This window comes from Centropristis striata, chromosome 13 (genome assembly GCF_030273125.1).
Source record: "Centropristis striata isolate RG_2023a ecotype Rhode Island chromosome 13, C.striata_1.0, whole genome shotgun sequence".
Classification (NCBI taxonomy): domain Eukaryota; kingdom Metazoa; phylum Chordata; class Actinopteri; order Perciformes; family Serranidae; genus Centropristis; species Centropristis striata.
In genome coordinates, this window is record NC_081529.1 from 15,925,018 (window position 1) to 15,942,978 (window position 17,961).

Sequence of the window (17,961 nt, forward strand, 5' to 3'; positions counted from 1 at the left end):
ACCCTAGTAATAATAATAATAATAACAATAACAATAACAATACCAATAATAATATTTTGAATGCACTATGATTCTTACTTGTAAGAGAGCATTTCCACATTAATAATAATAATAATAATAATAACAACAACATTATTTTAGGCCTATCGCTACTCCTCCTCCTGTATTTGTGGTTTTTATTTTATTTACATTGAATCACACTATCATGTATTTGTGTACTATTCATAAACATAAGAATCTAATTGTTCAGGCATAGCTGTTGACACCACTGAGGTCCTTTCATAAAACCAATTTTCCTGACGCGAGAGATTTTTTTCCACTAATTGCAGGTTTTAATTAGTGAAATGAAAACACGGACTGTTCTCTGCTGGCAGCACAGTTACAGACTCCCAGGTGGGGTGAGGGGTTTATAATTTTCCAGCCGCCCTGAAGGAGAGACTTAAATGAATGAGAATGACACAGAACAAACAAATTACATGATATCTGTCTGTGCAGCTGTACAGGAGTCAAGGAACCGCTAGCAAGCTTGAGCAAATAAACAGTTTACTGTGCACAACAACGTTTGGAGAACAAAACCTTTACCTGCCACAGAAACCACACCTAACAGGACAACGCGAGCACCATTTCCGGGCTCGTCACCTCGGCTATAGTGGAGCGGGACGTCGGTGTGAGGGGAGCGGGCAGCGGAGCGGTGTCAGTCCACATACCGGGGCTGCTGGACGCGAGCATGGCTGCGGGAAAGGGAGCTGGTAAACCCGCCTCCATGTGGGACAATATGCGGGTACGGTTCATGGTTTGCTTCCTCGGAGTCTTCGTCTGTTACTTTTACTACGGGATATTACAAGAGACCATGTAAGTAACGTTTAGTTAACCTGCTTGGTGAGAATTACAGATTTCGCTCTGTTCTTTACCAAACCCCACTCAGAAAACTGCCGATTTAATGTTCGCTTGCATATCGGCAGTTCCCGAATCAATACAAGCTTTAGTTTATTATGATAAAACTATATGTAGTGCAAAACAAAGTACTGCACATGCTAGTGCATTCAAACGATTCGTTATGCAATCTAATACGAGGTGTATAACATTGTCTTTACCAATGCGAAAGGCAAATTTGACATTAAATCGTCAGACTTTTGAATGGAGTTTGGCCTGAAATCTATTGCACTAAAGCTATTGTCATTATCCCTCGTTGATAGTTTTTATTATGCGTTTACAGCAAATACAACATTCATACTTTTATTAAATGTCTATTATGTAAGTGAAAGTTGGCGACCTGCTTGGTTCACGTTAAAGTTGTCGTTTTGTGCTGTGCCAGACTCTATTAAAAAAAATCCAACTTAATGTTTGCTTACATATCGAATCAAAATAAGCTTTATTTTAATATGACAAAGCTATATGCATTGCAAAACAAAGTACTGCATGTGTTGGTACATTCAAACGATTCAATTTGCAATCTAATACGAGGTGTCATTGTCTTTACCAATGCGAAAGGCAAATTTGACATTAAATCGTCAGACTTTTGAATGGAGTTTGGCGTGATATCTATTTCACTAAAGTTATTGTGACATTATCCCTTTTGTTATGAGTTTACAGCAAATAAAATTGTTCATACTTTGATTAAATGTCTATTATTTAAGTAAAAGTTGGCTGACCTGCTTGGTTCATGTTCATGTTCATGCGTGACAACTGCTCCTATTAGAAAATGCTAATTATTGACCCATGAACTATGAGCAGATGGTTTCTATTTCTAGTTTACTAAACCTGTTGTGTTATAGCCATCATACATGTTTTTTTTACACATATACAGTATATATTATTATTATTTTTAAATGTATTTTCATAACAGTGGTTATTTGTGGTTCTCTAGAAGGAGTAAAAGCGTCTGCTAAATGACATGTAATGTAAAATGTAATGGAGTAACTGAGGCATGGTATGTTGTCACTAGACAGGGATCATATCTGGTTTCAAAATGATGACTCGAAACTGGTGCCTCACCTAAGCCCTTTCACAAACCTAAATGATTGACTTCCATTATATTTTCTTATGAAACAACATTCACATAAATGTTTCATATGACTTCTTGGTGAAAATTGAACATTGACACCAGCAAGCAAGCTACTAAAGATCCTTGATCCCCTAGCTAAATGTCACCGCAACCCACCCGACCCTGTCAGCTGTAATGTCATGCATTACGGTCTCTTCTTTCTGAGTGGCCTTTTCATAGCTTGGACACGCATGAAAGTACTCCACTGTTAAACCTACAATCACTCATGCCTCTGCCAAGAGGGCTGTTATAGGCTACTTCACTCTCAGGTTGTGTGTGATCTGTTTTACTCAACTCTCTCTCTGACTCTTCCAGCACTCGAGGTGAATATGGTCAGGGAGAACAAAAGGAGAAATTCAGATTTGCACGGACACTTGTCTGCATCCAGTGTATTGTCAGTGCTTTGTTTGCTAAGATCTGTGAGTATGTAGACAGTAAAAAAACACACACAAAAAAGTGTTTGATATTAAAAAGCATCCCAAATATGTTCCTGAAGCTAAATCTTCTTTTTTATCATCAGTGATCCAGTTTTTTGAGGGCTCCAAGCCGGATCACACCAAGAGCTGGCTCTATGGGCTGTGTTCCCTCTCTTATCTTGGAGCCATGGTGTCCAGTAACTCTGCCCTTCAGTATGTCAACTACCCCACACAGGTGAGTCAGCCCTTTCAGGTGGGGCAATGTTATTTGGACAACATACTTCTTATGAATTTATTAATGCTTAATGTGTCCTAAAGCTGTGTTTTTGTTGTTGATAGGTGTTGGGGAAGTCCTGCAAGCCTATTCCAGGTAAATCACTTAAGTTAGCCCTCTGCTTTCTGCCTGCACCTTCACCTGGTTACATGCATAACACATTCATAATATGATTGTACAAAAGAAATAATATCACCACAGTTAAGGAAACACTTTAACCCAAAATGATCATTTTAAACCTTAGTTTTTCTTGAAGGCCTCAACAGTGGACAAAGAATCCAAAAACTGAGATTATCCTTGATTAAATGGAGAAATAAGGAGCTGCCTTTATAAAAATCTAAATTTTCTAATACTATTGAAAATACTTGCATAGCGTGTGCATGTGTGCGCTATTCGTCTGGCTCTGAGTTGCTGTTGAACGGGACCCTTTGTTACTTTAATTCATCAAGAATTTTCTGATTTCCTGTTCATTTTGGAGGCATGCGAGAAAAACATTTTTATACAGGGTCAGCAACCGATATAAAAATGATCATTTAGGGTTTGTGTACCTTTCTAAAACAATTCCTTGGAGCTGTTATGTAACAACAATACCTGAATATTTGTTTTTATATGCTATGTGCTGCAAAAGAGCAAATAGTTGTGAAAACACTCAAATCAGGTGCAGTCTGATACATCTCATGCTCACTGCAAAAATCAGCGGAGGACTAACAGCTCAATCAACCAGATGTTTAAAGTTGTGATTGCTCTTTGTGAAAAGCAAAAATGCAATGCATGTAAAGTGCTGCTGATGTACATTTTTCCATGTGTCTATACGGTGCTTGACAAACAAAGAGTCTGATATCTTTCTAAACTGATCAAGGACACACTGAATAAACAAAAACGTTTCACATGTGTGGAGCTGAGAGCACATGTAGCAGGTTACAGTATGTTCTGCTTACATGGAGCTCGTATCTCGCCGCCTACAGTTTGGTTATCTCTTGTTACACGTACAGAAACACACACACACACACACACACACACACACACACTTGCTTTCACAATCTATATTTCCCACTTCCAGGGGTGAAGGCCTGACATGTTGCATCCAGGCTGGAATATCCTCAAACCTAGGACCCTGTGATTTTATGCGATGAAGGAAAATGCTAGACAAATTCCCTGAACTCAATAATAAAAATCGAATCGACTGTAAATAGCAGAATATTGTGGAATTTGCCAAAATGTCCATTAATGTTGCAGCAGTTTACCCGTTTCTCTGCACACACTGGTATACAAATTAACAGTATTTCATTTATAAAAAAAGAGACTTTTTACACATATTAACATTCAAAAATGGTTTCAAGTTTCAATTATAACACAACAACAAAAAAAACCTTCTGCTTTCACTCTGTTAAGGGTCATTGAAACTGATGAAGATAATATAATTATGTAAAACTGATATATTCTGAGATGGTAACTGCAGCATGAAAATCTGTGTTTTTCTTCCATGAAAACAGAAAAAAAATATTCTGCAGTACTTTGGGGTCATTTAAGGGCGCACCGCTGCCGTCCTCTGCTCTCTGTGTTGGTGTTTTACCAAGGGCGGGGATCAGCTCCTCCGTATCCAAAAAACAGAGGAATTTACAGCTATATTTAGGGAAGAGAAATATCCAAATGAGTACTTACTGACTAAAGTAAGTCAGAAGAACAACTATTGGGATGTTTTGTCAGTATATGATTGACTGGACCTTTAAGAATATGTGCAAGAACCGCGTACAATCAAAGTCATTATTTTAACTGTATTTATTCCATAGACTGATATATTCTTATTTTCTCATTTATAGAATTGGCTGACAGTGCAATTCATCATTTGTATAATTTATATAATATTAATAAAGGTTTATGTTTGAGAAAGTACCTCTCTGGGTAAATATCAGTGCACAATCCACATAAAAAAAACAATTCATTCCAGCTCCAGCTGGTTATCGATGAATTTCCCCCTCTAACAATATGGGCATCGGCCTCAAAAGTTCCGTATCAGTCGGACTCTAATATGTATTGAAGTCCTTTCCTTTTATAAAATCAGAGCAATGTTGTGTTACATGAAATTAATTCATATGATATAATATGTGTCTGTACCTTAAGCTGCTGTAACCACTAAATTTCCCTACTGTGGGATAAATAAAGTCATATCTCATCTTATCTTATTTTATCTTTTTGTTCGTATTTTATTCATCCAACCACATGATGAGACACTCTTTTTGATGACAAATTGAGATTAAATCCTAATACACAATATTCAGAAAGATTATAAACAAAAACACAGAACTTGCACAAAACTAAAATGCAATCTGGAAACAATTAAAAGGGATCACAAATGGCTCATGTCACCTTGGTATCTGTGGCTAAAAGCCACCCTTCATGCTGTTGTTGTGTTGTTGCAGTGATGATCCTCGGTGTGACGATACTGAGGAAGAAGTACCCGCTGGCTAAGTATCTGTGTGTGCTGCTTATTGTGAGCGGTGTGGCGCTGTTCCTCTACAAACCCAACAAGAGCTCAGCTGTTGCAGATGACCATGTGTTTGGGTTTGGAGAGATTCTGTTGGTGAGTGAAAAATCGATTTATGTTCCATCCATTTCATGATCTATCTGCGCCTCCCTCCTGCTATATAGCCTTGTTACTGTTCCTTGTACTGACATTTGTGTCATGGCTCGGATGTTTGTTTCGTAGCTGGTCTCTCTGACATTGGACGGTCTGACCGGCGTGGCCCAGGACCACATGAGGGCTCGCTTCCAGACGACTGCCAACCACATGATGCTGAACATCAACATGTGGTCCACTCTGGTTCTGGGAGTAGGTGAGTCCACTGTGCTCTCCGCCAAACTCTCGTCCAAATGAATATGTGCCGTGAAGTGCCAGGAAGCACGGAGGGCTTTTCTCTCCAACCAAAACTACACCGGGCCATTTCACTGATTGGCACACCTGCAGCCAGAGAGGAGAAACTAATGAGCAAAATCACCTTCATGTGCTTCAGTGCTGCCAAGTTATAGCAGAATGAAGCAAACACGGGAGCACTAAACGTCTTGTTAGAAAACAAATGCAATTTGTCAGAGAGCACTAAAAGCAAAGGTTAAAATTTATTTTTGGGACGTGAATGGCTGTTTTGTAACACTATAATGTTAATTTATCCACACAGAATTGACCCAGAACATTTGAAAAATTATATTCAGCTGGTTTAGTATTCTCTCCAGGTCTTCCAACTTCCTCCCACAGTCCAAAAACATGCAGCCTGGGTTTAATCTGACTCTAAATTGCCCGAAGGAGTGAATGAGAGCGTGAATGGTTGTCTATGTGTCAGCACTGCAACCTGTCCAGGGTGTACTTAGTATTTGTATATCCTGGCACTTGATTGCTGGGTTCTCTTGAGCTAAAACTTATAATAGTCATATACTTTGTTTACATGCTCACCAGTGCCACACCATACAGTACACTTGGGTTTGCTGCAGCTTTTCACATGTACTTATAAAACGTCTCATTTACAGTCACATTTTACATCTCTAAAATATCTGAACTGAAGGCCCACATTAATTAACATGTCTTAAATATATGCTGAGGTCTTTTATTACCATGCTATTATAAACAAACAGCAGCTATTTGTCATAACGCTTTAAGATGTTTTGGTTTCAAGTAGGGCTTGCATTTAACAATAAATCTGGTGTTTACTTTTTTTAGATGAATCGATAGGCCTGTGACGGTAACTACTTTTGTTAGATATATTGTCCAAGAAATTATTGCGATAAATTATATTTTTGTAATTTTAAGACCAATTCATGTCGCATGTAATGATGACAAAGGAGAAATATTTTTTTATTTCTCTTCATTGGGCTTAGGAAAACAAGCTTTGAAAACATGCTTAGGCGCTGCGCCCAGCTCTTATGATAGTCGGTAAAACCTGCTGTTGGTCAAACATTATGTTGGCTGAAGATATCGAGGTCATCCACAATTACAGTGATAATGTCCATGTGTTATATGATAAGTCTAATTTTCCAATTATCGCGACAGGCCTATTCATCGATCAATCATTTGGTCGATAAAATGCAGGAAAATCTTAGTTTCTGATGTCTTTAAATGTCTGGTTTCATTGCTCAGTCTAACATGATATAAAACAGAGAAAATCTTGAGGCTGAAAACAGCATTTTCTGCCATCTTTGCATGAAAAAACGACTAATAGTTATTCTATTATCTTATTTTTCTGCCGATCGACTATTTGCAGCTCTAATCAGCCACTGACTTCTATCATTGCTGTTGGTGTGATTTGTTATAAAATGTTATGTCATAAATGTTTGTATGGTGACGGTTATTCCAGGCTTGATAGCTGCTGTCTTGCTTTAGCTAATGGCAATCGGAAAAAAGTTTTAAAAAATGCAAACAAAAACAACTAGCGGCTGCGATGGAGGCTCTATAAGAAAAGGTGAAAACTATTCCCTCAAGAGCCAAAAACTCATTAATTCAGTCAAGGCGAAGTGTTCAGTGTTATCTCTATAGATAAGAAATCCTGCACCTCAAAGCCTGCAGTTCAGTGAGGAGGTTACTGTAATATACTGAAGCACAAGGCGCATAAAACAAATACAATATAATGAGGGGCTTTCTAAGGTTAGGCACTAATGGGCTGTAAGATAAAGATCAAAAGGTCAAAGCTAGTATGGGAACTGAGAGACTGTTAGAACTAAACTAATTGGCAGTGCCTGCTATCTTTTAGTGAGTGCCAATCTCTCCTGTGCCTCCCTCTTTAATAGGCTATATCATTTTTTTTTTTTTTTAAAAGCTAGCTTTTTCAAAAGCAATAAATTCAGTTCCTGATGCATTAAAATGTCTTCAAAGGTCCTCAGGTTTAGTTTCTGCATAAACCTAAAGACACTGCTGCTACATCTTTAGAAGGAGTACAGCTTTGAAGTATTTCCCATGATACAAGAGTATTCATATACCTCCACTCCCACGAATCCATGACACCCCCACACCAGCTTCATCTGACTGTTGTTACCACTTTCCACCACTTGGTGGTGTTGTATGCCCACACTATGAGCAGGATGATCTGATTTGGTCAGCACATCAGTGACAAGGATGAGACAACTAATTGTGACATTGAGCCTCATGCAGCAATATTCTCTTAAATTTGTCTTATATTTTCTCTTAATTTCATTGTGAAGAGAAAAAATAAGCTCCAGATGATCCAAACGTTTATAACAATCCAGGTGTGCTCTTACCCAGGTGTTTATGAGCATAGAAACACCCCCTAAACATTATATAAGTACAGGTTTTGTGACTGATGCAGATACTCTAAAACTTGCACAAGAATCGAAGAAATGCCACCCCCAAAAAAGCTTTAAGAATAAGAACTTTAACATTAGTTAAATCAACATATTTTAAAAAAACTTAAAATAAACATGATTTTCCAGAGCATCGGTATTAGTGTAACAGGAATATCAATACACAACTAAACTATATATTAATCTAATATATAAATATAATAAAATATAATAATCTTTGTTTGATTTTATGATATTTGTGGGGGTTTTTTTTAATCTTCCTTAAATCTAGAACTTCTTGCAAACAATGTGTGGACTGTGAGAATCAGATGTTTTCTCTTTTTGCTCTCAACCACTTAGAAAATGTTGTCTTACCTAAGTGAAGAACAAAAATAAGATCGGTTAGTGCTAGAAATAACTCATATTCATATCATAAAGTGATTTGGTTCAAACAGAGTCTTGAAAGTTTGAAAAATGCTATTTTTTAACCGTTATGTTTTCAAGGTTAGGAAAATGTGTGAATTTGATTACACTTGATTTTCAACATAATCTGGTGTTTTCATCTGTTCAATCACTCGTGTAAAACTTCAGAATGAATATGAACAGCTGGTAAAATAAACAAAGTGTATAATTCAATTAATTGTTGTGGGTATAAATTAATTCAGTAAACTTTATTAGAATAATTTAGGGGTGATAAAGTCTTTGAATCTGGAAATCTTTGGTTTAGGTACCTTAAAAGTGCTTGAAAAATGCTTGAATATTACTTTTAAAATGCTGCTGGAATAATAGGAAATTTCTTCATATCGCTTTCTGCATAAAGCCCTTTATATGTAATTACTGAGTTATTTTTAAAAAATGAGAAGAATGTTCTTTTTTTCCTCTCTGCTCTCAGCGGTTTTGTGGACAGGGGAGGTTTGGGAATTCCTCAGTTTTACTGAACGCCACCCGAGCATCATCTACAATATCCTGCTGTTCGGACTCACCAGTTCTCTAGGCCAGGTGGGTGGATGTAAACTTGTATGAGATGTCAGCTTGTGTTGTGTTATACCCAAAGACTGTATGAAAGAAGTGGAAGTAGCCTCCAGGTCTGAAAAGTGAAGCCAATGTGGAAGCGCTTTAAACCTGCATTCTTTGTAATGGCCAGCAGGGGGCAACTCAAGTGGTTGCAAAAAGAGGTGCTGACTTCTCACTTGATTTGATGATAATTTCAAGTCTTCTTCAATACAACAGGATGTTGATTTAGTACAATATGTTCCCATTTAGAGTAAAATAGATGATAAAGCAGGGTATGTTTGAGAGCAAAGCTACTTTATTAATCAGGATACAGGCGTGAATTACACGTACGATGTTTGTCAATTTAAAAGATATTCTGCAAACTGGAAATTGTTTGATATAAGCTTTGGAATAAAAGATTACAATGCAAATCTAAATTACATTCCTTATTGTGTCTTATGCATTTACTTTACCAGACCTTCATCTTCATGATGGTGGTGCACTTTGAACCTGCATTCTTTGTAATGGCCAGCAGGGGGCGTCTTTCCATAGTGCAAAAAAGATTTAATGATGCTAACTCATTAATTGTTTTTCTAATCAGTTTATGGTCTCAATTGCGCGTTTTACCTCTTCTTTAATACATCAGGATGTTCATTTGGTTAATTATGGTCCCATTTGGATTAAAATAGCAGATATAGCAGAGCTTACTTTCTCTACCTTTAAAAAAAACTCCTGAAGACCCAGCTCTTCAGAGAGCATCTTCTCTCTGAGCACCACATGACAATTCTACCCCTTAACAAATTGTCACTAGCACTTATTGCTGCACTAATGGCTCTTATTGCACTATACCTTGATTGTTCCCCTTTTTTGCCTGTAAATCGCTTTGGATAAAAGCGTCTGGTAAATGTAAATGAGCCACTTTGTGATTGATCAGGATACAGGCGAAGCCATGAATGCCATGAATTTCAGATACGTTTTTAGAAGAAATTGTTTGATATAAGTTTGTGAATAAATACCCTCTGATTACAGTTTAAGTCCAAATTACATTTCTTAATCTGTGTGTGTGTGTGTGTGTGTGTGTGTGTGTGTGTGTGTGTGTGTGTGTGTGTGTGTGTGTGTGTGTGTGTGTGTGTGTGTGTGTGTGTGTGTGTGTGTGTGTGTGTGTGTGTGTGTGTGTGTGTGTGTGTGTGTGTGTGTGTGTGTGTGTGTTTATGTTTATAAACCTCCTCTACTAGACCTTCATCTTCATGACGGTGGTGCACTTTGGGCCTCTGACCTGCTCCATCGTCACCACCACCAGGAAGTTCTTCACCATCCTCGGCTCCGTTATTCTGTTCGGCAACGTCATGAGTTCGATGCAGTGGACTGGCACCGTCCTGGTGTTCCTCGGTGAGGGTTTATTCTGGTTCTTGCCTTTTTTCCTATTAATGCACTGTATCCCTGGGGAATCAATGACATCCATGACTATAAGCTGTACAAAAAACATAATTGAAGCTTTCAGCTGTTTCTTGGAAAGTTACTGTATGTGTTTGTTATAACAAACAATTGGGTCCAATTGGGGAATACTTAGACTTCCCACGCAAACAATTTGGTTGAGTGGTAAATTATGCATTGAGAGTATAGCTGAAGGGGAGTCAATATATGACTCACACATAGTTAGACAAGATGACGAAATGCTCAGATTTTTTATCATTTTATTGCTCTAATCCAGAGTATAAAATGATTTCTGTTTAACTGCCGAGGCTTTAATTTGCTTCTCCTTTGTTACATCTTTGTTTTTTTAACTTTAGGTCTCGGACTGGATGCTAAATTTGGCAAAACCCCCAAGAAGACAACACACTAAAACATATGGAGAAAAAGATGGAAAGACTGCAAAATGGAAACACTCTATAGCCAGTATCTTATTTTCATAAGACATCTTGTACAGGCAGACTGTAATGCCTATGATTTGTTTAAGTTCGGTCAGATTTTTAACTTAACTGTATTTAAAAAGAGAGTCCAGCTTCTGTTGGGTACTGTTGATATGTCGGAGAGATGCATTTTACTTGGGATCAAGTCCTGAATGAACTGTGACAAGCCAATTACTCTTTTTTTTTTTTTTTTTTTACCACAAGATGCTCCTCTGTTGTGGAGGGTTTGGACTAGCTGAAAGACGCAGGTGATAAATACTGTATTTAGACAAATCTTTATGTTTCTGAAACCAGCTCACCTCCCTTGGATGGATGTTGAAACCAAACAACGCCTAAGACATAACGTTTCCAGCATTTAAACTCATGAACTTGCCACCAAATAGGGCTTTGTTTACAAGTCGTTGCTTGAATATGTGTAACTATCACACATTTTTATTTCTTGGCAAACAATCAGCCAAGCATCATGTCATTTATAAAATATAAATGGTTCTATGTAGCCTGTCGTCCAATCTTACTATTAAACTGTTTTTACTTTTATTTTCTACAAGTTGAAAATGACTTACCATAAAAGGGAAATTGTGATATTCCATGGTGATTTTTCTTTTTATTACACCAACATCACTTGATTGGTTCACACCAGTCTTTTTTACAGCAGTCACTTTTAACTTACCAATTAAAAACTTTATTAGAAACTTGTTACAAAGCATCACTTAAACAGTGGTGGATCATTTTTCAATTATATATATTTTGAGTAGCTATTTAAAAAAAGAGAGAAAATTAGAACAGTGTTGGAAAAATTATAATCCCCTCCAATATTGTGAATCCTATATTAATGTCAGTCGAAATAATCATAATTACATTTTCATTTGCCTATTGATACCTAATTTATCTCTATTTGATCTTCATGTACAAGTAAAATTGTGATTACATGACTTTTAATTGCACCTAAGGATTTCTGCACTGAAAAGATCTGAGTATTTTCTTCCGACACTACAACTGATTTTGATTGATGCTATTGAGAATGTTTGATATTTTTGAGCAGGAAAAACTATTTAAAATTAAGCTTATACAATGTTTTAATCTTTTTAAAAAATTGTATTGGCTCATTGAAGTAATAGTATTTAAACACATTTTAATAGTGGGAATGCACATAAGCATATTGGAAATAAAATGTATTTTATTTTCAAGGAATGATGCAATTTAATATAGTTAATGATACTGAAGTGCTGCACAGAGTTTATAGCTATTGTTCATTTTTAACTCTCGTCCCTAGTTGGACTTCTATATTTATACAGCTTTCAGTGTCATAAAACTGTAATTCACTTCAAATATAGAAATACAACTAAAAAAACTGTACACTACACACCAATATATAATAATTAAATATTGTCAAATCAACATTTGCCAAATGCAGGGAATAAGCATCTCTGTTATAAACAGAATGAAGAAACAGAAAACTAAAATTAATGATTATTAATATTAATGATATTATAATTCAGGGGACAGCTCGTTAAACGTTATTGATTAAAACTAACTGGCTTTGTTGGAAACAGCGCCCCCTGCTGCCACAGTGTGATAGAGACAGTCCATCTTCTCACACTGATACAAGTGGACTGTTTACCCTGTTATTCTCCATCATGGCACTAACAATAATTAAGTATATCTGTTTCTTATTTATTTATTGTTAAATACTTGCTTTTTAATTATACAAAAACAAGTAAACCAATGCAACTGGAGGCAGTGTTTATCGCACAATTTGATCAATTAAATAATCAAATATAACTTTAGGGACGTGGTGTCAGAATTAAATACAAATAATTAAATATATGTACATTTAGAGTGTAACTTCAGCTCGTTAGTAAGAATAATATATGTTTAATGTAGGTGTATTGATTGATTTGGGTTGAAATCTGGTGATTGTGGCAAAATCTTAGCCACTTTAGTTTTGCCAGATTAAATTGCAGTTTGGAAATACAAAATGAAGCGACACAGCATCATATTTATAAAACCTTACAAAATCAAACTGTGTTTACTACATTCAGTATTACACAAACGCTCTGCATGGTATAAATAATAATGAATAACTGTGTGTTTTGATCAGGCATTCTGGAAGCATCCTATGTGTTTTTGACGGCCTTTCTTCCGCCCGATCTCAGATTAAATTGAGCAGCGTTTTGGCAAGAGTCAACGTAATCCGTTTATTTCTGTCCAAAGTCAGCCGTCAGGAGCGTCAAAATGCTCGCCACAGTCCGTAAACAGCTAAAAAGTCACCCAGCTGTAAGTACATCCCGGTTATGTTCAGTTAAAATTAACGTGAGGGGTTTTAATTTAATCTTCATCACCGTTACCAGTGAGTTTGTGTTGCTAACGTAGCCTAGCTAAACTAGTTAGCGTTAGCTTAGCTAGTACTTCCACTTTGACCGCACTGACTTTGAGAAGTTCAGCTGAATATATGAAAGGATGGTCTAATATGTATTTGTCATTCTGTTACAGTTATGAATGAATAAACAGTTTCCTACTCTAGCAAATGCCAAATACTTTTATCAGTGGATGTTTTGGAGTCATATCAGGTCACGGTTTCACACACAAGTCGATATTAGCCACGAAGAGGGTCCGCTGCTGTCAATAGCATCTGGTTCTCCTGGTTAGCGAGTTAGCTGGCGTTAGCGAGGAGCATTTCTAAGTGTTTACTTGAATGAGTAAAACTTGACCATGTCCAAGATATTTGGGTGTGGCTTGTTATTTGACTTGAAGGAGTTAAATTAGTTTGCCAAGAAGTGAAGGAAAGATGTAAACATTGTGAGTGGGTAAACTTACGGCAACACAAACCAGCTGTAGTCTGCAAGGACAAATATCCGTGAACAGATGTAATGTTTGTCACATTTTATAGTCAGTTTTAAAGCTGTTTTGCCCTGGCTAGTCGTGCAGGGGGGTGTTTAATGTTTACACAATGCCAGCAGGCTCTTTGTTTATGGACAAAGTGCTTTTTCTTGAGCTGTGACGTTTAGTCTTTAAGTTGATGCAGGTTTCTTATTTTCCGGTCTGTAACAGCTCATCCCCCTCTTCTTCTTCATCGGTGGAGGGGCATGCATGTCCATGATGTACCTCGCCCGTCTGGCCTTGAGAAACCCTGATGTCAGGTGAGGAAAACTTTTGGGTGTCTAAACTCAAGAAGTTATTATTTGAAAATGTGTACAATTTTGGCAACTAATTGATTAGTTTGGATTTATTTGACAGAGCGGTAAAACTGAGTTCCTCCACTGCCGGACACATGCTCATAAGTAACTTGGAAATAAATAAATCAGCACTATCACTATAACCAACTGAAGAAATGTTAGTAGACTAAAACCAACAAAGAGGGTGCAGCCCTAGAAACCTTCTTGTGTCCTTTATTTTACTACCCTTTTCCAAATTGTGAAATGTTTGGAGGTGGGTACATGTTGTGTGCTATAATTGAGATTTGTAGATGAGGCAAAGGATAAAGAAGCTGACAGTTATTGTAACTCAATATGTTCCCATGTCTTGTAAATCTCTGTCAAATACCTGATTTCTCCTCTCCAGCTGGGATCGCAAGAACAACCCAGAGCCCTGGAACAAAATGGCCCCAACTGCTCAGTACAAGGTGTGCCTCAGTCACCTCTTTAAAAACTTTGATTATCATGCTGTAATACAGTCTTACTTTTCTGTGCTTAAGAGGGTAGGTGGTTATTTTGAGGGATCATAGTATGGATCCCTGCCAGACTTGCTGCTGAGCTGTGGATTATTCCTTCAATTGGATTAATGAAATTATATAATCTGTTTAACGCTGATTTGTAGTACCAAATCTGATAAAGTAATTAACTGCTCACACTCCGGGCAATAAGAAGGCTTAAGTATTTTGCTTTATTACAAGACATTTATAAACTACCTCATGATTCTGTAACATGGCATTTTTGTGTGTGAAATATCTGTTTGTTCTTGAGCAAAGCTTTGTTTTGTTTTCCCAGTTTTATGCAGTTAACTTGGACTACAGCAAGCTGAAGAAGGAGGGCCCCGATTTCTAAACATCACATCTGCTGGACCTAAAGCAAAAAACAGATGAGCTGATCCACACAGCCTCATTCTGATCTTCCTCCAGGAATCTGAGGGATGCAGAGGCAAAAACCCGCACAATGATTCATATTTAAGTTTCCTCATTGCATCCTGTTTCAAAGCATTATGTATTATTTCTAATTTTGAATGGTCATTAATAAAGTGAAGGAGACTTTTCTCCTCCATACAGAGAAAATAACCTGTTTCATTCATTCATTGTGATTCTGTTTTTGGGCACCTTGCTTTCCATATTTTTGCTCTTGGGTCATGTTTTAATTTGCATTGTTTATCTAGTGCATATGCATACTTGCATTTCCTCCCTCCACACGCTGTTTACAGTTGCATCATGCTTGGCTGTTACTATATGAGCTTTGCTTTCACCCCATTTCACCTTGTCCTGCCTTAACCTAGCTGCTGGTGAGTTATGGGCCACACTCTTCTTGGCTGCTATCCAAAGCCATATCGGTATGGCGGGGGCAGACTTTAACCTGGTCACATTTGAGCAGTGGGCTCCCTCTGGTGGCAGCTGTGACAGTCCAGAAGACGTGGCTATGAAACCTCATCAGTATTTAGTCCAGTTTATGACCTGCCAGCTGCCCCGGTGCTACTGCCGCATACATTTCCAAGTTTTCAGACGATGCTGTTTCAAGGGAAGAGTGAGAGAACATGACTCCCTGCAAAGGTTGACTTCTGTTTGTTTAAAGCAATGACAAGTTCACGTGTAACGCTCTGAGCGCTGGAAACAGTGGTAGGACACGTGGAGGTGTTTCTCCTTATAGAATGCCATCGCTCTCAGCCAGATGAGTTTGTAAATGTCAACAGGTCGCACTGTCCCATATGCAGCTCGGGGAAAATGCGACAAGGATGAGCAACCAATGCAGTGCAGAAAATGTCAAGGAGACCTTCATATTTGAATAGAAGCCCACACCTTAAGTCTTCGCCCACCCTCTCCACGACTGGAGCGCTCACATATCTCTTGTTCTTCACCTGAAGGAAATTAGAATTAACGTCTAGCACAGCGTGCAACAGTCTGGGACAACATTTGAATTATTTCAGCATATTCACCTGGTTAATTCAAAGCACCAAAAATAACCAAATCAGTTCAATAGTTCCTGAGAGTGGAAGTAACTGCTGTAACCTGTGGTTTTCATCTTAATGGAGGAAAAATGGAAAAGCAAGTGACCCGCTGTGGCTGAATGTTTGAGGGTGGAACAAAAATAATTGAATCATTCTGTGATAAGAGAAAAACATCTCTGTCCTATGCTGCTAGTGTAGGGTTATAAGTTAACATGCAAAATTATTTCATCTTTAAATTTCAGAGGCCATAACTTGAGCTTCAGGTTTACTGAATGTTATGCATTTAAATAAGTAACAACTTGACGTAAATAAACAGTTAAATTCAGGGTCTGTGCAGCAGAGATTTCCAACCTTTCTTGGTCTGTGGTACCTCCACAACCTGTTGGTTCAGATGAACGTGTGTATTCCCAATGTTCCAAATGATAACAGCACTGGGGGGTAGGTCTGGCTATATATGTGAGCTGAATGTTTCAACCATTATTTCACACATTTTCACTAATTATTTTGAACGTTTATCCAATACTTTTAACTAATTATTTCAACTGTCTTTCCTTCACTTTTTAGCTTACCATTTAAACCATTTATCCAATCATTTTAGCCAACTATTCAACTATTGCATCCATGTACCCCTCAATTTCAGAATTTTTTAAAACCCTTTTTCCAACACCATTGACTAAATTAAATTAGACCACCACTTTGAGCTATTTCCAATGTTTTTCCATCACTTTGTGCTGACTATTTCAACAATTTATCTCCTAATTTGAGCCATTTTAACTGTAATGAATAATGTTAAGCTCCCTGATCTATTTATAACTATTTATCCATTACTTTTAGAGAACTAATTTTACTGTTAGTTAGTTATTACCTTAAACTAATTAGTTAATTAAACTGTTTATTCTGTAACATTTCAGCCGCTCATCTATTTCAACATTTTATCCATTACTTTAAACTGTAACTCATCTCTTGAACTGTATAGTTAGTGCCTGTAACTACTTCAACCATTTATGAATTACTTAACTATATTTACTATTTTGACCATTTATCCCGTAGCCTACTTTTAGCTAACCATTTGAGTTTACTTTTAGCTATTTATTTATATCATTTTGTTATTAATGCTACTCTTAGCTACCTGTTTATACTTATTCACTGATTAGTTTCACACACTCACAGGTGTGACAGTTCATGTAAAAATGTGGATGAATTCTTTTTTCAAAGCTCCTTTCAAATGAGTCGAGCTCTTGACGACCTTCCTATAAACCCTCTGTGCCTCATGCCAACAGTAGACGTGCACCCTGTTTGGGAATAACTGTTGTTTCACTCTCGACTGTGAAAATTACTTTGCAAATAAGGGCTTTGATACACTTTCTAAACTTTACAAAATGTGTTAATGTTTTGTATCTGTGATTTTGTAGGTCATTATTGCTACAACTGAACAATAAACTCTCTTGAAAAAAACATTTTTTGTATTTTTGTTGTTATGACTGTTTAAAATCACAAAGAGTCTACTGCAGGTTCTGTGAGGCTGGACTATAGATATAGTGGTTTATCAGCTTACTGAGCTCACCATGTTAGTTTAGCTTGTTGAACATTTGTTAATTTGCAATAAACACAAAGAACAGATGAGCCGGAGGGAAATGTCTTTAGTTTAACAATTATTTTTAATCATAAACCAAGTCATCTTTTCCCTTATTGTAGCACTACATTAAGGGTTCCCCAGGAGAAGAGTGATGTCTGTACCAAATTTTATGGCCATCCGTCCAGTATAGTTTCCAGACATTTAATTTAAAGCCACAAATCTAAATTGTGGTGGCACAAGAGTAAAAGTACATTGAGCATTACACAAACTCTGTAAGCCTCGTCCTCTTGGGGCCATAAATGTCTGCAGAAAATTCT

General features: G+C 37.2%; 2 protein-coding genes across 3 annotated transcripts; both read left to right on the forward strand.

Annotated features, from left to right (window-relative positions):
• The first annotated feature begins 312 nt into the window (after positions 1–312).
• slc35b1 (solute carrier family 35 member B1) lies at positions 313–11,504 on the forward strand. 2 transcript variants are annotated; one of them, XM_059348874.1, is made up of 9 exons: positions 313–852; positions 2,360–2,463; positions 2,565–2,695; positions 2,800–2,830; positions 5,155–5,315; positions 5,442–5,568; positions 8,910–9,016; positions 10,246–10,399; positions 10,801–11,504. In XM_059348874.1, the coding sequence occupies exons 1-9, from the start codon at positions 728–730 to the stop codon at positions 10,851–10,853; spliced, it is 993 nt and encodes a 330-aa protein (XP_059204857.1). In that variant the 5' UTR covers positions 313–727; the 3' UTR covers positions 10,854–11,504. The 2 variants fall into 2 exon arrangements, with proteins under 2 accessions (XP_059204857.1, XP_059204858.1); XM_059348875.1 differs by lacking the exons at positions 10,246–10,399; positions 10,801–11,504 and adding an exon at positions 9,487–9,663.
• Positions 11,505–13,044: 1,540 nt separating this feature from the next.
• On the forward strand, positions 13,045–17,525 carry ndufa4a (NDUFA4 mitochondrial complex associated a). The gene is made up of 4 exons (XM_059348924.1): positions 13,045–13,197; positions 13,972–14,060; positions 14,482–14,542; positions 14,907–17,525. Exons 1-4 carry the CDS (start codon positions 13,156–13,158, stop codon positions 14,961–14,963), a joined length of 249 nt encoding a protein of 82 aa, XP_059204907.1. The 5' UTR covers positions 13,045–13,155; the 3' UTR covers positions 14,964–17,525.
• The last annotated feature ends 436 nt before the right edge of the window (positions 17,526–17,961 follow it).